Below are 26,175 nucleotides of genomic sequence, written 5' to 3'. Positions count from 1 at the left end.
AGTGGAAATGTGAGCAGACTGTTATAAATGTTGATCTCCCTGAATGGAAATAGAGTTTCAGATCTTCTGCTAATTTTTACACGATATAAATTAAAATGACATGATATTAAGGCACCTGTCTGTCGAGCTGAAATAACTGCATTAAACAGTAAAACAGCGACGCAGCTCATAGTATCGTTTTAATCTGTAATGACTGCATGGATGAAGCAGAAATGAGGACAACACTAAACTGGAAGCGTCAGTTCTTGTGTAGCTCATTCTCTTTCTCTTTCTGAGGAAGGTTACAAGGAAACACAACAATTATCATCTCTCAGTAATTCCATTCTGAGGTACTAATCTTGACAGGACTGTGTAGTCTTGCCGGTTGAGTGTGTAGTCAAATAAGGCAATCTCTAGACAAAGCTAAAATTAACCCAGCGAACAGCTGAACGAGTCTAACACACACACACACACGCGAGACTGAGCGCCTTTGTCTCATAATAACACGATGACACGATTCAGTTACGCAGAATATCTCTCGTTATTTCGATCAAATGACAAAAAACGACATTCAACGCTCCCGAAACCAGAATCATCAACTGAACGAACCGCACACCGCTCACAGTGAGTCCGTCCGTTCATTCAGTGTGTTCCTGTTGTTGTTGTTGTTGTTGTTGTTGTTGACGACGGTGTCAGCGCGTTTAGTGCTTCATGCCCAAGTTGCTTCATTTATAGGAATCACAATAATTAATTTGTTTCGTTTTAGTCTACTTGTCAGAAAATCACAGATGTGTGATATTTAGGTGTTATTTTGAGGAAATTAAGACACCATGCTGCTTTCAAATGTCTTTATATCTTTATTTATCTTTAGATACACCTTTTACTCCAGTGAATATTTCTCACTCAGTTTCTGTTCATAAGCATGCAGTCTTGGCTACAAAAACGGAATTAAACATTTCCATCTTTATTAAACAACAACAACAAAGTTACAATTCATTGAACACACGTTGACCTTTTGTTGACCCCACTCTATGGGGAAGTTGTCACAATAGAAACCTATGTGTAATTTTATTAAATTGCTCTTCAGCAAAATGTAAATTGGGATACAACGATGTATCGGCCAAACATCGGTATTGGCCGATATTTTCCTTGTTGACTGACATCAGCCTATCAGCAAATACGATGTCATTCACAGATGGCAGTGTCCGATGTTTATCTGTTTACATGTCTGGGTTATTTGCGGTCGATTTGGACAACAGTTGCCTACCCAGCTGCAGTTTTAGATCTGGCATGACGTAAGATGGCAACGGATGCCGTGCACACGTGTGGTTTGTTTTCAAATAAGTGCAATAAAATGTCAGTGGTGTGGGAGTATTTTACCGTCTGATCTGTGATTTAGTGAAAAATTCTGCTGTATAGCAGGTGTATTGCAGGCTAAAAAGGCTCTTGAGAAAGTTATTTTCACAAAAATATTCTTTGTTATTTGAAAGAAGGTTATATTAAACATTTCATAAATTTGTATGATTGAATTTGTGCTCATTCAAAGATAGTGTGATGCAGGGATGAAAGACTTAAAAACAGCTCATTTATTATTTATAATGAATATTTCTTTGTTTTACTGGCACAAAAGGGGGATTAAATAACAGCAAAAACAAAATAAACAAACAAACAAAAACGGTATCGGCCTAGAATTTCACAATCGGTGCATCCCTAATGTAAATAGCCAAGTACAATACAAAGCAATTCATGAAGCAGCAAAAATGTATAAGTTAACATACAACATTGTTAAACCATTGATTTGGCCTGAAGTAAATGTAGTTAACAGATTGTTTAAAATTACAACTTCTACAATAATCATGTAATAACCTGCCCCAATCGGACTTTCACAAAGACAACAACTCCTTTAGTTAAATGTAGGTTTATTACAGTTTGTGTTATTAAAACTGAATTTAAAACAACAGACAAATACAATGAGATTCACGCCTACTGTAGAGTGACAAATAGCCCCATCTATGCTGTATCACAGACTAGGAGTACTCAAAGTGTTTTTGGTGAAATAATTTCATGTAAATGTTGTTTATCCTGTAGAGATGGTATTGTATGTGCCGTGCAGACAGAGGACTGGACAGACCTGCATGAAGCGTCTCATTGTGGCCGCATAGATTGTGTTCAAGATCTGCTCAAAGGTAAACAACATATCAACCTGTACTACTAAATCAACTGCTTTCCCAATCAGCTGTCCATGAAGCACCACGGGGATGTTTTGTTGCTAATCGTTCTTCTGAGGAATTTTCAGAACTATGTGAACTTGTCAGACAAGTCGAGTTACTCAATGTTTTTTGGCTTGGCCTTTAAGTACATTATTATAGTTGTTATTATTGATGATTAAGAAAAATGCTGCTGAATTCTGACAGGCTTTGTCATTCTGTGTGTTGTTATTGTGCAGCTCGTAGCACATGTGTAGATAAACGCACACTACAGGAACAGACGGCACTGCTGCTCGCCGTCAATGGAGAACACATGGAGTGTGTGAAGTGTCTTCTAGAAGCAGGTGCTGACCCGGATATCTGTAATAAACACAAAGAGACGCCGCTTTATAAAGGTACATTCATGAAGAACAGCACACTGAGACAGTTTGAAATGAATGTTTTAGTGCAACGTATGCTTTTGTTTTCCTGAAAGCTCACAAAAGAGTGATACTTTCAAAATGAACCTCTTGCTTCTGATAGAACATACAATAGTAGTAATGTTATTTTTTTTAAGATTCAGGGTGCAGTATGTAAGAATCAGGAACCCTTGTTATTAACCTGTGGCCGTTAAGTGAACTGCAGCAGCTACTTGTTGCTCGTGCACACACTCCATAGGGACGCAAGCATCGGCCAAAACAATGAAGTAATGTACAAACAGACTAAAAGTGATCATGCTGACAGATGAGGTACCATAATTAAAATTAAACAGTTATGATTGTTTTACTACAAACTGTGAGACTAAACTAAAACTACTTATCAGCTAACATAGCATACTGATACACACACATCTACATACTACTGAACTACACCAGACACTTTACTGTTGCACTATTGTATGTTTTATATGTCATATGTTGTACTACGATTGAGAAACCAGCGTATTTGCTTAAAGTGATCCTGTATACCTGACTTATAGTATAAAGAAAAGATCATTTAAATTATTTGAAAGTTATGAAGTATGGTAGCTTACAACTCGTCAGCTTTAGCGGGCAAGATCATGTTAGCTAAAAAGACACAGATCAATCCTTATGGCACTATATTTCACATGCTTTGCAGTTATGTAAGTTTACCTGTCCAATAAGAAGAACGCCAATTCAGGGTCAGTTTTGATCCCCAAAATCGAACGAAGTTCTCTCCAGGAATCAAACGCCCTGCTGATGTTCACTCTAGTTTTCACTTGACCGCGATCACGTTCCCGCTTATCCAGATGGGATTCAGTAGATAAATGTTTTTTTTGGCTTACTCTGTGTGTGTGTGTGTGTGTGTGTGTGTGTGTCGGTCGGTCGTATCGGACGTTTACTGGATTCGTCTCTAAGATAACGTTACTAGTGTTGCAGTTTGTTGTCGCTGTTGATTAGCGGAAGAGAAGCACTGAGGCTCTCGGGAGCGCTCATAATCGTCACATCCTTTGGATTTTCCAGGCAAAAGCGACCCGCTCTCTTCGCATGAAAATCAGTCTACATGCTTTAATAGGCAACCTAGGAAGTCCGGGAAGGACTCATTTTTTCTAGTGGCGTTACAAGCCGTTCACACATTGTCAAAAAAAAAAGTAAGGTATATTTATTTATTTATTTATCCTTTATTTAGCCAGGAAAGTCCCATTGAGATACAACATCTCTTCGAGGGAGTTCTGTTCAAGACACCAACACATACAGTTTCACATATACAAAACATAAAACAAAATCAAAGAAATGGTAAAATAGAGGGGGAAAATAATCATACAGGTCATATCAGCAACATCCATAACGCACTCCACCTCAGGTCAATGATCATGTAAAACAGCAGCATGTTTCCTTCAGGGCAGTTTTAAAAGACATTTAAAGGTTTTCAAAGAAGGAAATGTTTGTAATGTAATTGTAATTTGCAGCTCATTCCATGTCAGGTGACACTTCAATGGATTCCAGTAGATGATCTACTGCTATAGTTGTTAGCATAATAAGATAAGAGGATGGAGATATAAGTGAGTCATTTTACCTAACAATGCCTTGTAAATAAATTGCAACATATGTATTTTTTCTCCTTTGGTATAAGGAGGACCATCCTACAGAATCATATAAAATACAATGGTGAGTATTTGAGCCTGTATTTGTTACAAAGTGTACTGCAGCATGATATACAGGGTCCAGTTTATTTAGTAGAGATGAAGTTGCATACACAGAAATCACATCACCATAATCTAATACATATAGAAATGAGCTTTGTACAATTTTCTTTCTGTGCTCACATGGATAGCCCAGCTTAGTTTTTTCAATAGATGATCAATATGCACATTAAAGAATAACTTTTCATCAAGCCATATGCCTAGTACTCTCTCTATTAGAGGTCGACCGATTAATCGATCGGACGATTAATCGACCAATTTTGTGAATTTTTTAACATAATCGGCATCGGCCAATTTCCAAGTATATCAAGCCGATTATTAGGCAGGCGCATCTGTGGGCAGCCTAGTGTTGTTTTGGAATACGTGTTCGACACACGCTGCCCCTAGAGTCATTTTCCAGCAGAGTGAGCAGACCTCATCCAGTGCCTAAGGAAGGAGCTAAGTTCCTTGGAGAAAATGGTAAGGATTAAATTTGTATAACTCCTTTATATTTAATTACAAACTTTTGATATGTTACTGCCAACTTCGAGAAAAAACGTGACAAACGCGATAGTTGACATGACGTTCGGCTACTTTGGATATTGATAGCGTAGTTGAAGTTGCATTATCACAGCAGAAGGGTTGCTATCATGTCACAATAAGTAAGCAAGAATTTTGCAATTACAGACAGTGAATCTGAGACTTTTATTTGTTCTGTTTGTGTGTCTTATATTTGAGAGGGTTGTCACTCAATGCAGAGAAATAAGTAATAAAAAGATACCAACGCACTATAGGCTATTGAAGGACTGGCTTTGGTAAGCTCAGACGTTATCGCTTCTGCTGTCGGTACTGGAGAAATTAAGAAAATACATTTATTATTGCTATAAAGAGGAAGTTATTTTATCTCGTCAGCCATTTCTATGTATAATAATATGAAACCATTTGTCTGTGATGCAATTTAGCTATTCGCAGTGAGAGAGAGAGAGAGAGAGAGAGAGAGAACTCTCTAGAGAGAGAACAACAAGAGCCCTGCTTAATGAGTGACAGAACTAAACATTCAAACGTAGCCTGGTTTAGATCTGTGATATTAGTCTGATTTTATTTTATATTTCGCCTTCCAAAGATTATAAAAAGAATATTTATACATAAGCCGCATTCTGTCTAGCACAACTTCCTTCCCTTCACAGCGGTGCACTGACATTTCTCCCTAAAACTCAAACTTAACGTCAGAATCAGCACGATCGGTGATTGTTGTAAAATGCAGTCTAGCTACTGTTGCTAAATTGCGGGACGTGTTTAATAATAAAAAGAGTGCAAGAGATACCATTCCCAAGGCGGTGCACGCTCCGAAACAGACCGCAACGAGACAAGCAAAGTATAGGCTATTTTGGGTTTCATGTGCGCGTCTAAACGATCAACTATACACAAAAAATATGTCAAAACGACCGGCTTGGAGATTCACTTAAATACAGTTTATGTCTTAAATGGATGTAGTTATGGAAATAGTTGGGAGAAAATGCGCCGCATCAGAAGTCTATTAGACTCGGTCTTAAAGGGGAAGGTCTAATCAACATGCTGACGATTGAGCCATTACTGCGAATCAAACAACAAAAGGCAAAGAGAAAATCACTTACAGCTCTTGAATGAATAACTTCTGCTTTAATAAGCATTAATCTATCTATGATAAACTATGCAGTGTTATTTTACAATTGATTACTTTATTAGATTTCTTTTTAGACCACACCTGAACAGTAATGTTAGTAGACCTTCCTGAAATTAAATCACTGTGCCTATATAACGTTTATCTTTGTTTAATATATATATATAACAAAAAGAACCGTTAAGAATACCGTTGAAGTACCGGATCGATAAGCAGTATCGGTAAGATAGTAATACCATTAAACCTTAACGATACCCATCCCTAGTTATGCCTGTGCTTCTCTTGGATGCTCTGAATATTGGATTACGTGTCTGGATTGCCCCTTAATTAAAGCTGCATTTGGATCTCAACCTTCGTTTCTCGGAGCAGTTCGTAACACCTGCTTTGTTTATTTAATATATTTGTTATACATTATTTATACAATATGTTTTTACATTATACATTTTTAATTTAAGTGTACAAGTGCAGATTGGTCAAGTGTTCAATAAATGTATTTGTTGAGAAATTTTGTCTATCTTAAGAATTATTTGTGTTACATTTTATCTTTCAAATAAAAGGTTCAAATAAGAGGTTAAAAACAAGCACATATCGGCCAAATATCGACCAAAATAAATCGGCAGCATTAATCGGCCATCGGCCGACCCGGATTTCAAAAGATCGGCATCGGCCTGAAAAAACCCATATCGGTCGACCTCTACTCTCTATACATATATCTTCTAATGTCAAAATAGTACGATCAGCTGCCTTGGAGAAAGAATGAGTAAAGGTAATATATTTAGTCTTTTTTGAATTTAGAGTCAATTTAAATTTTAACAGTGAATGCTGCTGTGATCGAAAGGCATCCTGCAAAAGGTCTATGGCTTGATTCAAAGAAGGTGCCACTGTATAAATGATTGATTCATCAGCATACAAATGTATCTTAGCTGGATCTATGACCTCATGACCTGTCATTCATAAAAATATAAAATAAAATAGATCCTTGCGGACAGCCTTATTTACTGTAAGTGAGGCTGAGGTACAGTTCTTTTTGATAGATAATTTTTAAACCAATTCAGAGCCATTTAACTAAGGCCTATGCATCGAAGTCTCTGTTACAACAGTCCATGATCTACATTTACATTTACATTTATTCATTTGGCAGACGCTTTTATCCAAAGCGACTTACAAAAGAGGCAAACATAAGTGAATCATCTTAAGGAGACAGTGGTACAAAAGTGCCATATTACAAAGTTTCACTAGCACCAGAATAGTATTCAAAACATATACAAGTGCAATTTTTTATTTATGTTTTTTTGTTAGTAACCATTTAAGTGCTCTTAGAAAAGATACATTTTAAGTCATTTTTTGAAGACAGAGTGTGAGTCAGCTTCATGGATGGAGTTGGGAAGGTCATTTCACCAACGTGGTATGATGAAGCTGAAAGTCAGAGAAAGTGTTTTGGTGCCTCTTTATGTTGGTACTACAAGGTGACGTTCCTTAGCTAAACATAGGCTTCTAGTGGGCGTGTAGCTCTGCAGAAATGATTTTAGGTTTGTTGGAGCAGACCCAGTGACTGTTCTGTATGCAGCATCAGAGCCTTGAATTTAATACGTGCATCAACCGGCAGCCAGTGGAGAGAGACAAAGAGTGGTGTAACATGGGCTCTCTTTGGTTCATTAAAGACCAGACATGCTGCTGCATTCTGCATCATTTGCAGAGGTCTAATTGCACATGCAGAAATGCCTGCAATGAGAGCGTTACAGTAGTCCAGTCTAGTTATGACAAGTGACTGAACAAGCAGTTGTGTGGCATGTTCAGATAGGAAGGGTCTTATCTTCCTGACGTTGTAGAGTGTAAATCTACATGATCTTGCAGTCTTTGAGATGTGGTTCGTGAAATGTAGTTTGTTATCAATGGTTACCCCTAGATTTTGGACCATTTTTTAAAGCATTACTGTAGTCGAACCCAGCTGCACGGTGATGTTGTGTTCAACAGCAGGGTAGGCTGGAAAGACAAGGAGTTCGGTCTTGGCTGGGTTGAATTGCAGGTGGTGTTCCTTCATCCAGGCCGAGATGTCTGCCAGGCAGGCAGAGATTCAAGCAGTCATGGTGGTGTTGGCTGGAAATACAAGTAGAGTTGTGTGTCATCGGCATAGCAGTAGTATGAGAAACCATGTGCCTAAATGATGGGTCCCAGTGATGTTGTGTATATAGAGAAGGGAAGTGAGCCTGACTGATTGTCATCCAGCAGTTTGTTCTGTGAGAGATTTGATTGAAAACTGCCCTTTCAAGTGTTTTTGCCATGAATGGTATGAGTGAGACTGGTCTGTAATATTCATATTTGTGTGGGGGTCAAGTGCAGGTTTATTCAGCAGCGGGGTTACTCGAGCCTGCTTAAATGTAGTGGGAAAAGTGCCTGTAATTAGAGACGTGTTGATTATGTGTGTGAGTGCAGGTAGGACGGACGGAGAGATGGCCTGGAGAAGGTGAGAAGGAATGGGGTCAAGGGAACAGGTGGTGGGGTAGTTGGAGAGGAGGAGTTTAGAGACCTCAGTGTCAGTCAGAGGAGAGAACATAGAGACAGAGGAGTCGCGTACTGGAGACAGCTGTTTGATGGGATGTGGTGCTGTGAATGTATTGCTGATGGTTGTAACCTTATTAGTAAAAAATGTGGCAAAGACGTCTGCTGTCAGTGATGTGTCAGGTGGAGAAGGGGGAGGGGGGCGGCAAAGCAGTGTGTTGAATATTCTAAACAAGCTGCGAGTGTCTGTGATGTTGTTGATCCTGTTCTGGTAAAATGTGTTTTTTCCAGATTTAACATTATTGGAAAAAGTTGCAAGCAGAGACTGATATTTACCTAGATCTGCTGGATCTCTAGATTTCCGCAATCAGCTGCCCTGAGATCAGTCCGATGTTCCCAAAGGATGTCAGAGAGCCAGGGGCTGGGTAGTGTTGTACATGCTGGCCTAGAGGAGAGAGGACAGATGTTGTTTAGACAGGTTGATAAAGTAGAGTTTAGTGTATCTGTGGCAGTGGCATTAAGCATGGAAAATACATTTTGTGTGGGAAGAGAGGTAGAGACAGCAGTGGAAAGACGAGAGGGTGAAAGAGAATGGAGGTTATGGCAAAAGGAAACCAAAGGTGTAGTCTGTTTTAATGTAGATGGGAGAGTCATGTTGAATTGAACAAAGTAGTAATCAGAGACATGGAACAGAGTAACAAGAATATTTGAGTTTATACAGAATCAAATGCTTTAGACAAATCAACAAATAAAGCTGCACAGTGCTGTTTACTGTTGAAAGAGTTGATGATATCATTAGTAACTAGCATAGTCGCTGTTATAGTACTAAGGCCTGATCTAAATTCATAAAGAATATTATTATCAGTTAAAAACTGTTTTAATTGATCACTTATAAATGATTCAAATACTTTAGCTATAACAGACGGTCTGGAAATGGGATGGTAATTATTCACATCAGAAGGGTCTCCATCCTTTAATGGGGGAGAACTATCTTCTGGGTATGACGTTAGAGGATAAGCTCTTATTGAAAAAAATCTAATGATTTTAGGGTCAATAGAGCTTTGTGAACTTGTGTGATTAAGATAGTAGTAAAATTGAACAGTTGAGTAGGGCAACATGGGACAGACTCAAAGTGTCCTTTTGCATGCTCACCTAAATTACTGTGATCAAAGATTGAACCTGCAGAAATAAAATGACTATTAAAGATATCTGCAATATTGTTTCTACCCTTGATTACACTGATTCACTTTTAGAAGATCAGAAAAGACTGGTTGGCGTAATTAAGCCAGTAAATGGTTTGGCTATTTTCCAGGGTTATTCAAATTTTTATTTATCATGGTAAGATAATGTACAGTCAGCTGCTCATTATAAAAATATACTCTGACAGGACGTGATGTGAGGTAAAGGACTATTGGGTCACCCTGAAGGGATTATTTTGACCGGCTCACTGTGCATTATCCCATTTATTACACGGCTACTTACCAAATAAATAAGTCAAGTCAATTTTATTTGTATAGCACCTTTCACAACACACATCGTTTCAAAGCAGCTTTACAGAAGATCAGGCATTAACAGTTGATAAAACTGTAATGTCTATAATGTCGATGAATCATCATTGTGTAATTAGATAAAATATGATTATTAATCGTGTTTAAAAATAAGTAATTAAATAGTAATTGTATTAATAACCCCAGTGAGCAGCTGAAGGCGACTGTGACAAGGAACACAAAACTCCATAAGATGTGGATTAATGGAGAAAAATAACCTTGAGGGAAACCAGACTTACTGTGGGGGCCAGTTCCCCTCGGGCTAACATCATGAATATAATGTAAATATTACTTGTGTATAGTTAAAGTCATGGTTAAAATGATTAAACTAAGTAAGTGTTAAGGGTCAGTATTTAAAGATCAATTTTGTTTGAACTGTAAGATTAATGACCAATGACATTGAAGTCCATCCTGGATTAACCGCAGAAGTTCACATAGATGCAATTGTCCTTGATAATTGGCTGATGAAGGCTTTTGTTGTCAATTGTTAGTCTATGCATTCCATTTCAATAGTGTAGTCCATCAATAGACCGAGGTGATGCAGGCAGAGATCAGGGATGTGAAACGCAGTTCAACCTGGCCGGTAATTTCGGTGAGGTTTGGTGTGGTCCATCCTAAATCCAAGGTTCAGACAATGGCATATGAAGTATCCCATGTCTTATGGTTGGAGTTGGCATCAGTTCATCCTCTGAAGTCCATCATAATAGACTGAAGTGATGTTAGGCTGGCACCGGCTGCATTTAGTCATCATCACTCCAACAAGAAGCAGGAATGGTGCTGGATCCAGCCGGTTCTGGTGACCTCAGGATAGGAGTCCCAAGGTTGAGACAGGGAAACAAATAAAAAGATGTAAGCGTAGATGCCATTCAATTTATTGCAGAGTTATAAATCATGATCAATGTTTCTGGTTCCGGGAGACCCAACTAAAGCAGCCTAATTGTGGATTGGAGGATAAATTAGGTGTATGCCTGGCTAAATAGATGAGTCTTTAGTCTAGACTTAAACTGAGAGAGTGTGTCTGCATCTCGAACAGTGTTTGGGAGACTATTCCATAGTTTAGGAGCCAAATATGAAAAGGATCTTCCTCCTGTTGTGGATTTTGATATTCTAGGAACTATTAACAGGCCAGAATTTTGCGATCGTAATGACCGTGATGGAATATAGCGTGGTAGAAGATCACTTAAGTACTGCAGAGCTAGACCATTCAAAGCTTTGTATGTAGTTAACAGAATTTTAAAATTAATATGAAATTTAACAGGTAGCCAATGTAACAATGATAAAATGGGGCTAATATGATCATATTTCTTGGTTCTCCTCAGCACTCTGGCTGCTGCATTTTGAACTAATTGAAGTTTATTTATTGATCTTGATGGACATCCTCCCAGTAATGCATTACAATAATCCAGCCTTGAGGTCATGAACGCATGAATTAGTTTTTCGGCATCAGCAACAGAGAGCATGTGTCACGATCCCCTGTTGTCTGCCCCGTGTCTCACTTGTCAATTTTCATGCACTACACTTCCCATGATTCCCGGCCCTCATCACTGCCAGCCCTGTGTCATTGTGCTCACCTGATTGTCGTTTGTAATCATCGTGTCTCCTGTGTATTTAAACCCTGCTGTTTCTCCATTCCCCTGTCGATCGTTGATGTTTGTGGATGCTTGTTTGTTTATATTATCCGTGCTCTCCGTAATGTTAATCCTGCCTGTGAACCCATTTGATGTCTTTCGTGTTTTTGTTTTATTCTCCCATTGTGGATATTTCCTTTGTTCCTGTTTTGTCTGTCTTCACGTTTTTCAATAAAACCACTGCAAGTAGATCCTCGCCCCTCGTCTGCCTTCACCTACACTCATAACAGCATGTTTCGTAACTTAGCAATATTTCTGAGGTTGAAGAATGCTGTTCTACAAACATTGGTAATTTGATTTTCAAAGGACGGATTGGTATCAAATATAAACACCTAAGTTCTTCACTGTTGAAGATGATGTAGCAGTACATCCATCGAGAGTCAAAATATATTGTAGTGGCTTATTTTTAAATAAATAAATGAACATGAAATATAGATTTTTTTTTAAGCATACTTAACCATATTTAAGTCCTTATGGTAAAGTGTTGCCAGTTTAATATCTTATAATCAATATGAAGAATTATGGTTTGAAGACATCTCAATATGATTATGTCAGTGTTTTATAAATATCCATGTGTGTGTTGTAAATAAATGTTAATGAATATTGTTTTAGCTTGTGCACAGGAGTGTGCGAGTGTGGTGAAGCTGTTGGTGGCGTTTGGCGCATCAGTAAATCAGCGCTGTCGTCGAGGACGCACGGCTCTTCATGAAGCAGCTCGACTGGGCAACACAGACCTCTGTGAGACACTCCTGCAGGCGGGCGCTTCAATAGATGTCAGGAACGCATATGGAATCACACCCTTAATAGAGGCTGCCCGACACGGACGCACAGAAACTCTCACACACCTGATCAGGAATGGTACAGAACCTTCTGTTTAATGATGGGCTGCTTGAAGGGTTCAAATGTGCATGCTTTGGTTGTTGAGATCGCTGGTTTATCAGAGTTTATCTGAATCTCACACAAGTATTTAATTCAGTTATACAGTGATCTGTGAATATGTCTAAATATTTATTGTAAAGGAATAGTTATTTGCCCTCATCATTTACTCACCCCCATGACGTCTCAAACTCATATGACTTTCTTTCTTCTGCGAAACACAAACAAAGATATTTTGATGGAGCTATGATGTGAATATAAACATTCACTATGAGTCAACGGGATACAACACTTAAGCTCTAAAAAGGAGATAAAGGCATCATAAACGTAATCGTTTAATCCATGTCTTCTGAAGTGATACAGTCAATTTTGGTAAGAACAGACCAAATTCGAACTGTTTTTTTCATTATAAATCTTGACTTCTGCAGTGTCCTTCATGAGACAAGCTGAATTACACTTCCTCTTGCTTGACGCATGCGCAGAACACTGTATATGGACCAAACACAGAGTTGCATGTTTTGGTTTTCACGGCCAGATGGCTTATTTTGAAAATGCAGACACGAGTTAAAATGTCACAGGTAACAAAGAATCACATGTTGAATACTTAACAGAGTTCCAACATTCATAGTGAAAGAACTCGTCTTAGAAGACATGGATTGAACCATGGATTACCTTTATGATGTCTTTTTAGAGCTTGAAAGTGTTGGACCCCATTGACTTGTATTTTATGGATATATTCACATCATATATTCATCAAAATAACTTCATTTTTGTTTCGCAGAACAAAGAAAGTCATACGAGTTTGAGCTGATAATAGATAATAATAGACATGCTACAGTTTTAATAACGTTTTTGTCAACTGAAATTTTGACAAAACCAAGCAACAATAGTTGTGTTTACTCCTGTCAGGAGCTGATGTGAATGTGCAGTCATGTGACGGGAATACGGCATTAATTGAAGCCTGTAAACATGGTCATGGAGAAATGGTGAAGCTTTTGCTCAAACATCACGCAGATGCCAATAAAACCTCCAGTGCAGGACTGCTGCCGCTGCACGTCGCCACACAACACGGACACAAACAGTAAGAGTTTCATCAAGAAATAAATCAATGATTTGTATGGTGGAGCGTAGCGGTTTGATGCCACAAAATATAATAAACCCCCTCCTAAAATATAAAGGCAACTACATGTTATGAAGACCCAGTTGAACTGTGTGAGAAACATATTAAGTCTGATATTACAAATAAAACATGTTGTTTCCAAAATTAAATAATAGTCTTTTACATTGTCATTGCACTAATTAAATAACATTTTTACAAAATTTAAGTGGACAATATATATTTATTTTTGCCAACATTATTTGATCTTTTGTAGAGGTGAACACTTAGAAAGCAAAATAAGACTATTTGGATTTGGTTGTAATTCAGTACTGTTCAAAATGATGGCTGTCACTAGATAAAAACTGTAAAAGTCGGCTTTAGAAACTTTGCAGTAATGGTAATATTTGTCTTTTTTATTGCCTTAATCATATTTAATGTATATCTTATCTAGTTAGGACATAGTCACACATGGTGTGATGATCTGCTGTAACAGCTGCAGTAGAAGTGTGTGAAGAGACGAGCGCGCTGCAGCTGACACCTACCGTCAACAAAAACAACAGTGTTATTTCTCACTATTACAGTCCACAATTAACCCTTGCCAGGAGCCAAATGAGAGTAAACAAAACAAAGTTACTGGTCAGTAGATTGGAAACATTCTTAGAATTTGCAGCACAACACATGAGAAAATGACAATGTAAGACTGTTGCTATGACCCTGAGATATTTTATATCTAACATAATCATATCAAACTGATTCAAAGGTCTACTAAAGAAAAGCACTGTGAAATCTGCCATTCAGTGTTGAGGAGTAAACTAAAAATAGCGACACTACTTAAGTACATGTTTCAATAGTGTCAGTAGTTCAGATATTTTCACAAGTGTTGATTTTCCAGTTACGAGCTTCATTTCCCGGTGAGTAGTGCTGTAGAGTCACAAAACGCTTCATTTGTCCCATTATATAGTGTACGCAGTATTGGAGTCGAGCGAGTAATCAAACACACTCAGCTGTACGTCCTCACTATGTAGCGCTGGGAAAAATTCATCTCTTAAGTGAATCGTTTCGACAGTTCGACTGGGAACTCGATTGTTCATATAAATGATTCACTGATTCACCTGCGCCCGCACAACCTTAAAGGACTTTACCTAAAATATTTACTGTTGCTGCTGCTTATCACTATATATATATCGATTCAGTTATATAAAATAGGGTGTTTTCTAGTTCTATTCATGTAGACTGAACACATACTATCATTCAATTTAATGTTGTCACCCTGTCTGTTTAACCCTTAAAAAATGAACCATGGTTTACTATAGTAATATTGTAGTAACCATGACTGTAGTACCCGTGGTTAAGTTTGTGGTTACTATGTTATTCTACAAATATCATGCTTAATCTACGGGTACAGTAGTAAAACATGGTTAATTTTCATAAGGGAAGGTCATCCTAATGAAATATATCATTATCGGATGATCTTATTGAATTCTGCTATCAGATTCTGATGGAATGATATCCAATTAAAAATTATCATCAGATTGTAATACTATATATACCAATTTTTTTTCTTCTTTAAATAGCTGTATGTAGTTAGCTAGTTTTTAAAAGAGTATCTTGACTGTATTTTAGCTGCTTTAAGTTATGAGTAGTTTGTCACTTGAGAAGTAGCTTCCTCAACACTGCTAACAATTGACCATCAGTTGTTTAGCAATGAAAAAAAAACTCTTTATGACAAAATACAAATCTGTGTTTTATTGCTGTAACAAACATTCAGCGTGGATTCTATGGGGCAACATATTCCTGATATGAAGGCACCAAAACAAATCTATGAGGAACAAAACATTGTTTTTGTGAGAGGAGTCATTTCACAGTGAGTGAGAGGCATCCTAAAAAAGTTCAGTTAGGACCCTGATTAATTCATCTCTTTGCTAAATTCATTGCTAGTGTGTCTTTAGAAGATGCTACTGAAAAGATGGATTTGTAAGATGAAAGGCTTATTTTCTCATTCACTCACTCTCATGTTGATTATCAGAAGAAAGAAAGGTTAGGAACTACATGAGTGAATGATGTCAGAATTTGATGGCCAGTAAGGATACAGCTTACAATTCTTCCTTGTCTTCTCTAGGATTGTGTCTTTATTGCTCCCTGTGACGAGTCGGGCAAGGATTCGTCAGAGCGGCATCACACCTCTTCATGTGGCAGCTGAACACGACCAGCTGAACATCATGAGTCTACTCATTGAGTCCGGCTGTGACGTCAATGCCAAACTGTCACCTGAATGCTCAGCTGCCTTCCACGACCGCCGCGTCACGCCTCTATACTGTGCCATTGCTGCCAGAAATGTGCAGGCCACTGAGATCCTGCTGAAGGCTGGTGCCGATCCAAACACTGACCCGCTCAGACCGCTGCTGTTAGCTGTACGACAGGGCTGTTTGAGGACCGTCACCATGCTGGTGGAATCTGGAGCTGATGTCAACACTCACTCACCAGACCAGAGCTCAGAGTTTCCAGGAGTTTTGTTGTACACTCACCACATGGATGTTCTGCAGTATCTACTGGACAACGGCTGTGATGCTCATGCCTGTTTTACATGCCATAAACATCACAGTCACACTGCAGCAGTGTCCTCAAGAGATGTGATCTGCACTAAACCAAAGTTGAAGGCACGTCTTCAGTATTAACATGTTTGTAGAATACTGGGCAGTGTTTAAGACATTTATGAATACATGATAGTGTTTGAAGAGCATCTTGTTGAGCTCTGTTGCCTCTTTCAATTTCAGTTTTGTGAATGGATCTCGTCATCCTGCTGGAGTCATTCAGCCGGTTCTGTTGTCGATCTGCTGCTGGATTATGTAGGAAATGTTCAACTGTGCAGCAGAATCACTGAACATCTGCAGAGGAAACAAGAGTGGCCAACCATTCAAGAGAAAACTTGTGAGTATCAGTTTTAATCACATGGATTTACAATATGAATCACAACACATTTACCAGTTGACTCTAAAGCTAAAGTATGGGACAGGTGTCACATTTATTATCACTTTATTCATCTAAATATAGAGGACACACTCCATCCAAAACTGTTTGAATACGTTTGACATGTTATTCAGAATTTTGTTGCAATCATTTTTAGATAGAAATTACATTTTATCTTTCACTTTTTCTTTCATTTTGAAAACAGTCATCTGGGTATTGCGGGTCATCTTTAGTACTTCTCGTATCACTGTGCGATCTCTATAAGTAAAATAATAACCAAACTTCAAATTAATCTTTCATGTGCATTTATTTGGCAAGTAGTCTTGTAATAAACGGGATAATGAGCAGTCAGATGGCCATTTTTGTCCTCCACATCACGTTCTGTCGGGGTTTGTTTTGCTATAACAACTGGCTGACTGTACATTATGCCTGACATATTTTACATTTCCATTATACACTGTGTGAGTGAACACATTTGCTTTTGAAGGCCAGAATGTTTTACGGTAATGGTATGGTCATTGCCGTTATAATAAATAATGCTGTTGCTACAGTTCTAATCCCTCTACATTTTGAACAGATTTAACGGGACAGTTTTGTATTTTCATAGTGTCACCTCGACTCCTGATGCATCTCTGTCGACTGAAGATCCGAGAACATGTGGGAAGTGAAAGACTGATGTCTGTAAACACACTTCCATTGCCTGACAGAGTGCTGCGTTACCTGACATCCAAAACCATCAAAGAGACCGGGTCAAATCACACACTGAAACCAGACTTATGTTTATATGGACAAACACAGCCCATGTATTGAATTCAAATAAAACTAGAACAAAATCATGAATACTGCGTTGGATATGTCATGACTGGTGTTTATGAGGTTTTGTGCCATATATGTTGTTTGCTTATTTATAACTTTTTCGTAACTTGTTTTTTTTTAAGATTCTGTAGTTTGATTATCAACATGTAAAAACACACTAGAGGTACTTTACTGTGAACAGTATGAATACATGTGCTGAAGTTTATCCTTGATTGTTTGACTGTATTTATTATTTCATATGCTGGTTTATGTGTCATAAAAAAAAATCATAAATAAAGATCATAAATGAAGATCACAGATGGTGTAATGTGAAGCAGTAAAAGTGTTCGGCGTGCGGAACTGGTAATTATATTTTTAATGAGCTAATGCACAAGACCTGGATTATGATCAGACTTGCTAATGAGACAATAAACATCAAAACTAAAAATAATAAATAAATATTTACATTCACAATAAAAAGATGCCCACACAGAAGTCTGATATATGACCATATATATTGAATTACAGTTAATATATTTGATCTTATTTTTACATATTCAAATTCCACTAGAATGTTTAGAAAACATGGCATTTTTTGTAGTATTTTGAAATATATGTAACATATATGTACAAGTTTTATTTCAGTAAAAAATACATCTGTGAACATGCATTTAATGTACTGTGTATGTGTTTTGCATCTACTGCCATGTAGCAGACTTCTGTATCGAGAATGTCCCATGTTGGAACACGTAAATGTGATTAAAATTGGGATTTATATAAATGCACCAAAGACAGTCTGATATGGTACAGAAGGTTATCTGTTTCTGTGTAAACTTATGACATGTTGTGCTAATATAAAACTGCAGTTAAAACTAAAAACAACATAATATATGGGTGCTTGAAAATAAAGTTAAAAGCCTGTTTAAGCGATCATAGAAACTCAACTCACTGTCTGAAAGAAAATGATCTTCTCAAAAGCCTATAACAACTCAAAATCAAGTCCTCTCAATACAACTTATTACTGTTACATTTTAAGTGCTTAAAAATGATCGCTAATTAAAACCTGCCTATGTAATAAGCTATAAAAAACTGTCCACTATGTGAGCATAATATAGGCTAAAACAAGAGTGACAAAGTTTTGAGTTAGTAATCCGACATGAACACTAAATAAACCCGAACACACTGAAAATGGAGGGAGAAACAGCTGGTTTAGTGGGAATTGGCTTGACAATCACATGTGTGCTGTTATTGTGAAGTCCGTTGGAAATGTTGTGCGATATTTCGATATTCATCTCAGTTGTTTTGTCCATGTGAGGGACGATAAAGCGTCCATAAAGCGCGTGACTCCCCCGGTACTGAAGAGGGCAGCACGTGCACATCACACTCCTCCGTGGATCCATATCACCAGACAACAGGTTTGGGTTCAATTCCTCATAAACCATCTTTCTTTTCTCACCATTAATGACCGGAGCTCTGATGGTTCCATTACTATTGTTTTTAAGAAAATGCTCCAAACGCTCTCGGCTGTCCGGTGAGGACTGAGGCTCCTTCCAGAAGGACGCGGGAAGTTGCCGTTTGCGCATGGGCACTTGACCCGACCTCGCTTCATCCTCCACATTTGGGTTCAAATCCACGTGTAGCTGTTCCTCTGCAAAGTTCAACTCTCTTCTGTCAGCCAGTCGGTGAAAGTTTTCGTGAACACCCTCATGCCTGAATACAGCAGCTTTATCCTGTGATGTTCTAGGGAAAGTCAAAGAGTCATTGGCTCGGTGTGAAAAGCAGCGAGGAATCTTGGAGTATTTCTGTGAGAATCGCTTCAGTTGTTTCTGCAGGTACTTTCGGTGGTCTACAGATCTTCTGCAGGGTGCTGATCTGTCAAGTGCTGCCTTGATGTCGCTTGAAGCCAAATTGACAAAGTTCAGAAGTGTTTTCACCTCGTTGTCAGAGTTTGCCATCTCGTCCATTCAAAATGAACAAACTTCACTCTGTCTTTTGCAATTGGTGCATTTACATGTGAAATTTACACTCCTGTGAAGGTCTTTCTTCCATTTGTAGAGTAAAATTGTCAAAATGTCAAATGTCAGAATAAAGAATTAGAAGTATTTCACGTCTCATGAAGCAACTCTTGTCCATATTTGCAGAGAGAAGCTCTTGAAGTGATGTTCAGCTTGCCTGGCATCTACAATAGTCTAAGCACTCAAAGAATCTGAATGAATATAGACTCGGTGTAGATATGGTGCTTTTCTCGAACCAATCAGCGACCTCACTTTCCTCACAATGCACCCCCAATGAGCCACCGAGAACCCCGGTGCTGAATTCTTCACCATCCCAAATTGTTGTCATGGAAATCCCCTAGGGAAAATAGTGACCAGATGCAATATTTCTTCATAGAGATGGTTGTCTTATCCTCTCCACGCTCGCCGGATTGTTTTAGGCAAAATCTGATTTTGATTTGTCAGAGTTAAAGTTCTAAAGATATGCCAAAAAAACAGTGTGTGTCATCTGTAAGCTGCCATGCTTGTCTACAGCAGGATAATGTGAGCTTTCAGGCCTTGTTTCGGGTCACTTTTAACCATTCTGATCTTAAGTTTTCTTCTTTACCTTAGAGTGATGTCGGGAGAAGCAGGAAGAAGAAGGAGGGGGCAGTAAGAGATGTGCACATAACCATGGAAAGGGGCCTTGAGTGCTCAAGAATCTTGTCTTTCTGTTTTCCCCCTCAATCGAGCGACACAAAAGCTGAATTACTCATTCAAACCTTATGGGACAAAGGCAGAGGAGCCAGATAGCACTCTCGCATTTGTAGTCAAACATTTGGAGACTTAAATCGAGTCGTCGTGAAAGAGAAAGAGTTAGACAAAGCCCATAGATTCGCCATCAGCAAACATTTTCCTGTGTCATATTAGTGGGTCTCCATGGCGCCTTCTGGCTTGGGGACAATAGCACAAGTTTGCACACTCGAATACTGTCACCCTGCCAACGGCAACAAGGGCCACAAACAGGACAATCCCAGCAAGAAGCACAGGCACCGCGGGGAAGGTTGCAAAAGAAAAGGAAAAGGGGACTTGTGAAATGCTAATTGAGCCCCGGCCCTCATTGAGAGGGGAAAAGCAAGCGGGGCTACCTATCATCCTGTTGAGACACCTCCCCCTGTCAGACTAGTTTTAGATGAAGACCAGTTGTCTGGACCGAAAACCTCAGCTCCGCTCACTGCCATTAAATGGCACTTGAACACAAAGTGATGGGAAATATAGACCTGGACAGCACCATTAGCATCCATGAGCATGTTTACATCATGTGCACCAACATGCTGATAACTGCCAAAAAAAGCTTATTTAAAAAAATCAAACAACATAAGAAATGCATTTTTACGTGAGACAAAATAATTGGGTAAAACAAGGGAACTATTTGTTTTTGTCCCTGGCTCAGCAGCAGGTGAATACTCCATTACAGCTGTGGTAAGTGTAGTGTAAAATAACAAATCATAATATTATACATTTACACATACAATAAATCAAATAAAAAGATGAAATCATCAATAAATATTTTTTTAAGTAGCAATAAAATGTCTATTTCTATATGAGGTTATTCAGTGATATTTTTGTAACTTTTGCATTAGCTTTCTACGATCTGGAATATTCGGTTACATCTTTGCATGATGTACATTTGAAAACTAAGTACTAAAACTTTCATACAATTACTGCAGCATTGCATTGATATTTAGTATTGTGTGATGTCCATTCAAGTGAACTGCATGAGTGTAGTGCAGTGCAATGTGTTTAGGGCAAAAGTTCCTGTGATGATCCAAATAACATGTAAAGGAATTGTTGTTTTTGAAGTTCTACAGATGGTTTCTCTTCCTTCACCCCAGGAGCACAAACACACGCTCCTTTCTCTCTTCATTTCTCTACTGTCCATTTGAAAAGGCCGATGAAACAATAGTATTGACCCGCTGCAGTCCTGCTCTTTTGAAGTGTTCATGAAAAGGATGAAGAGGACGAGCTAATTAACCCCTCACAACGTCTCCTTGACAGCCTGAATAAGATGGATGACTGTTAGACTGACTGATTATATTAGCATAAAATGATTTCAGAGGGAAGAAACTTGTGATATATTCTAATACTGCATCAATAAGGTACTTTTCAGCTCCGGGGCAGTTGATACCCGGTGTGTCAATTACATTTGTACAGCTTCTTTAAAACAATGAGCATTTTGAAAAGCGTTGCACTTTACAAATATAAATGACTTGACTTAAAGTAAACCAAACGTGTTACATTGTGGCTCTGTAAATATTGCTCCAAATATTACTCTAAGCATACAACAGATCAGCTGTTGAGAACAGAAGCATTTATCTACAGAAGTACAACAGGAGAGCTTCCCTAAAAACTTCCTGTGTCATCCTCCCCTCTCTTCATGAGACCTTCAGTTCATACAGACACACACACACACACACACACACACACACACACGTTGGGTTTCCATGTTTTATGGGGATTTTCCATAGATATAATGGTTTTATACTGTACAAACTATAGATTATATCCCCTAACACAACCCCTAAACCTAACCCTCACAGAAAACGTTCTGCATTTTTACATTTTCAATTAACATAATTTAGTATGATTTATAAGCTGTTTTCCTCATGGGGACCGACAAAATGTCCCCACAACGTCAAACATTTTTGGGTTTAACTATCCTTATGGTGACATTTGGTCCACACAAAGTGATAAATACACACACACACACACACACACACACACACACACACACACACACACACACACACACACACACACACACACACACACACAGGGGTGGACTGGGACTAAAAAGAGGCCCTGGACTAGAGTGGGCCACCAAACCAAACCCAGCCCACAACACATCTCACCATAACACAACGGCTCATTGATTTCATTTTCCTGCTCAATTTCAAATGTTTGTGTGAAAAAAAAAAACGAAAGAAATTTTTATTGACTGCTAGTAATGACAAAAATGCAAAAATTGTCACAGCTTTAATACATATAAAATCACTGTAAATGTGACGAGTGTATTTTTAAGAGAAAGCACTAATAAAAGCACTTTATAGCTCAGACAAATGACATGTCCATTCAGATGTAGGTTAAAATGTACATGAAAGTACAAGGGAAAGAAGTATAATATTACTATATTATTTGTGTATATATAGTTATAAAAGATCATAAAATGATGTTTAAAATAGTTTGATGAAGATAGTGTCACACTGCAAGACACTGATGACAATGCTTAAAATTTCATGTCAATTACTCACATAACTATGTGTAAATGTTTATTTTAAAAAAATAACAAGGGGTCTTCTCGGATGCCGAATCGTACCTCTGAACCTGAGAAAAGACCAATGTCAAGTTGGCAGACAGAATTTGCATGCCCCGCATGCAAGCGCGGGGCAGCGAATGCCAGTCAGAATTTTTCTTCGGAGCCGAATGGTTGTACTACGAACATCTGATCACTCCTGGTAACTCTTACCTCTATCAGCGAGAAGCGTGGCTGTTGGATCCGCACAGCGCATTTCCAGCTGGCGTTCTCTCCTTGTACGTTGTGCATTCCACGCCCCTGGGAACTTCGACAGCGCTTCTTTTCTGTGTAAAAGAGTATATTTAATCTCAAATAAATTTTTTCCACTCACTAAAAGAGTCACAGCAGCGTTGAACGTCCTTTTCAGGACTCATCTTTTTCAAGATGCCTTTCCGCCCCTGTGTTGTTCCTGGATGCGGGCGATATCTCTCCATGAACAACAGTCACAGATGCTGCCTCGTGTGCCTGGGCACTGATCACACTCAGACAGCATTTGTGGATGGTTCATGTTCTTATTGCGAGGACATGAACATGGCCACGTTGCGGTCAGGGCTCTCCTTCCTGAAGGTGAATGCCACTTCAGCCGCCCCCCGCGTCGCTCCTTCTTCCCGCGGGATTGAGGACAACCAGGCTGGCGATGAAGGCGATATGGTGATGACAACGGGCTCGGTTTCGCCAGGTAGATCCCCACGAACCACCCGCTCCCCAACACGCTTGTGTGCTTCCGTCCGGGCTTGGGCCCTGCATGCCATGGCTCTTCTGCAGGTCCATCAAGCCAAGGCACTTAAAGATCTGCACCTGGGTATTCCCGATCCTGATGTGCTGCAGGAACTGCGCTCTGCTACTGACCTTGCTCTCAGGGCCACAAAGGTCACGGCGCAGGCACTCGGGCGGGCGAGGGCCACCCTCGTGGTCCAGGAGTGCCACCTTTGGCTGAACATGGTTGAGATGCACGACATTGACAAAGCTAAGTTTCTCAACGCCGCGGTCTCCCAGCTCGGCCTCTTCGGTGACACCGTCAACGACTTCGGCCAGCAGTTCTCGCCGGTGAGGAAGCAGACGGAGGCGATTTCGCACATTATGCCGCGGCGCCACCCATCCAGCATGCCCCGTGCCATGCCTGCTCGCCGAGGGTGTCCCCCTGCGACCAAACAACGAACACATGTAGCTCTGCAACCTGGGCCCAGCTCCAGCATCGAGCACCTCACAGGCAGCGTATGCCCACCCCCTCTCGGACCAGAAAAGCTCCGAAGCGCTCCTGAGATGGACAGCCCAGGCAGTCAGATGTTTGTTCCGGAGATGGTTTCAAGACCACTCTTGAAGGCCGGGAGGAGAATCTTCATTTTCCTTTTTTTCATTTTCATTTCGGTACCCAAATACTCAATAAAACAGCGATTTCCCCACTCCCTGGGTCATCCAGCTGATGCGCGCCATTCTCACGGCACTCCGGCCCTACAACTCTCCAGTCCCGGTTTCCCGGACACAGCTTTCTCGCCTCCGGCCCCGTGACTGTCCAGCCCCGGCAGGCCAGCGCTGACGAGTTCCGAAGATGCCTTCTCAGGACCTCTTCCCCCTGCCGGGTGCGTGGAGCAAGGTAAGTGCTTTGGGTCTTTTCTCAGCACCCCAGCCTCGAGACGCTCTTTTGCCTCCCGACGCATTATTACCTGCTTCCCCTGCCGCGAAGCCCCGCCCGGTACATCAAATGTAATCGTCCCATTAGTCCCCCTTGCATGGAGGTTTGATGTGTGGTTATCCCTTCCCAATCCGTCGCGCTGGTTGACCAGGACCATCCGACTCGGGGACTTAGGGTTAGTCGCTGCTCGCCACTCACATCCCTGGCAACCGCAACATTGTTCGCGAACTGGTTTTCTTCCCGGGCTGAAGACCCACAGAGATGCACAGTCTGGTCAGTGCATCTGTTCCTGCAGAAGAGGCTGGAGGGGAGGCCTTTCAGGGACCAGGTCGTGAACCTGCAAGCGCTGCCTCGGGAGGAGCCAAACCCAGCCCTTTCATTGCTGTGTCCGGTGCATGCTTTGTGTACCTATGTGGACCGCACGCAGAGCTCTAGACGTTCTGAGCAGCTCTTTGTCTGCTTTGGCGGACGGCGGAAAGGGAACGCTGTCTCAAAACAGAGGCTAGCCCACTGGGTCGTTGATGCTATTTCCTTAGCCTATCATGCCCAGGGCGTGCCCACCCCCCTGCAGGCCTGAGCACACTCTACTAGAAGTCCTCGTGGGCACTGAGCCACGGCACCTCCCTAGCAGACATCTGCAGAGCAGCAGGCTGGGCAACACCCAATACCTTTGCCAGATTTTACAATCTAAGGGTTGAGTCGGTCTCGTCCTGTGTTTTGTCAGGTCCGTCAGAACTTGGTAATGCGGCACAACCAACCGGGTGTTCCGCTTGCACCTTGCGCCCTTCACCAAAGTGATCCAGTGCGCCTTCTGTCCCAGGTCAGCCACTGAACATCGCAAACGACCGGGTGTTCCACTTGCACCTTGCGCCCTTCACCAAAGTGATCCAGTGCACCTTCTGTCCCAGGTCAGCCACTGAACATCGCTGCCTGGAAGTTTTTCTTTCCTCCCTAGCCTTCTGGCCTGCGAATTCCGTGGAGCAACTCGTGGCTAGACACACTACGAGCCTCAGGGCTCTGTACTGGGGTCAGGCTCCACGGGCATAAGTTCCCTATTCAGGCTAACCCCCGTGATGTATTTTTCACGGTACGGTCCCCCTCTCGGCGGACCCGCGTTCCTTGGGCAGCCCCACTGCCTCAGCCCCGTGCTTGTAGAGTTCCCCCCTTCATTAGGCTGGACCCACCACCGCGTCGTATCCCACGTCCGGCTTCACAACCCTCATGGTGTATTTGCCACACATCTCCTCCCCCTGGACTGGGCAGGGTGTGGCCTCCGCAGGGTCTTCCCTTCCTGAAAGAATAGGACATTCGTGGACAGGACAGTTACCTTACCTCCGGTCTCGCCTCAGCACCCGGCACGCCAGCGCTGACGACTTCTGAAGACGCCTCCTTAGGCCTCTTCCTCAGTCTGCCAGGTGCGCGGAGCAGGACAAGTGCTTAGAGTCTTCTCTCAGCACCCTAACCTCAGGGCTCCTGTCGGCCCTGACAGGCTCTCCTGCTCCCTCCGGGGAAAGACCGCCTTCCCCGACTTATGTTGGGCCCCAGCCGCTTTATGTCCTATGTAGAGAGACATAGTGAGAGAGAAGGCCGCGGCTGCTGGGCTTGCTCCCATGCTAGCATGTAACGCCTTTTTCCCCTCAGGGGTGCAGGAAAACCTAAGGTGGTATGTGAAACTCTTTGAGGGGGCGTTGGGGAGGCTATGTGCACTCGGTACAGGTGCCGCTAACATACAATAGCTTGTTTTGCACCTGTTTCGACAATCAAGTAACACAGTCAGTGCGTGGCGTTTTTATATGGACCCCTTGTGTCACTTCCTTCGACACAACATCGAGAGT

At 40.6% G+C, this 26,175-nt stretch overlaps 2 protein-coding genes across 2 annotated transcripts; one reads left to right on the top strand and one right to left on the bottom strand.

Moving 5' to 3' along the window:
- Window positions 1-430: 430 nt before the first annotated feature.
- On the top strand, window positions 431-18,368 carry asb2b (ankyrin repeat and SOCS box containing 2b). Its single transcript, XM_052144939.1, has 8 exons — window positions 431-603; window positions 2,068-2,165; window positions 2,426-2,581; window positions 12,255-12,500; window positions 13,428-13,599; window positions 15,737-16,274; window positions 16,392-16,545; window positions 17,192-18,368. The coding sequence occupies exons 1-8, from the start codon at window positions 488-490 to the stop codon at window positions 17,392-17,394; spliced, it is 1,683 nt and encodes a 560-aa protein (XP_052000899.1). The 5' UTR covers window positions 431-487; the 3' UTR covers window positions 17,395-18,368.
- A 174-nt stretch (window positions 18,369-18,542) lies between these two features.
- Window positions 18,543-19,477, bottom strand: LOC127656980 (protein FAM181A-like). Its single transcript, XM_052145582.1, has one exon. It carries the CDS (start codon window positions 19,341-19,343, stop codon window positions 18,543-18,545), a length of 801 nt encoding a protein of 266 aa, XP_052001542.1. The 5' UTR covers window positions 19,344-19,477.
- Between the last annotated feature and the right edge of the window lie 6,698 nt (window positions 19,478-26,175).

The sequence above is a fragment of the Xyrauchen texanus genome, chromosome 16 (assembly GCF_025860055.1).
Source record: "Xyrauchen texanus isolate HMW12.3.18 chromosome 16, RBS_HiC_50CHRs, whole genome shotgun sequence".
In the NCBI taxonomy this organism is placed as follows: domain Eukaryota; kingdom Metazoa; phylum Chordata; class Actinopteri; order Cypriniformes; family Catostomidae; genus Xyrauchen; species Xyrauchen texanus.
This window is presented reverse-complemented; position numbering and strand designations above follow the sequence as displayed.

Bases quoted from the DNA above. Each gene is read 5' to 3' on its own strand.
- asb2b (XM_052144939.1), top strand. From the start codon at position 488: ATGACACGATTCAGTTACGCAGAATATCTCTCGTTATTTCGATCAAAT. The intron at 604-2,067 runs GTGAGTCCGTCC...TTTATCCTGTAG, and splicing joins CGAACCGCACACCGCTCACA to AGATGGTATTGTATGTGCCG. The intron at 12,501-13,427 runs GTACAGAACCTT...TACTCCTGTCAG, and splicing joins CACACACCTGATCAGGAATG to GAGCTGATGTGAATGTGCAG.
- LOC127656980 (XM_052145582.1), bottom strand. From the start codon at position 19,343: ATGGACGAGATGGCAAACTCTGACAACGAGGTGAAAACACTTCTGAAC.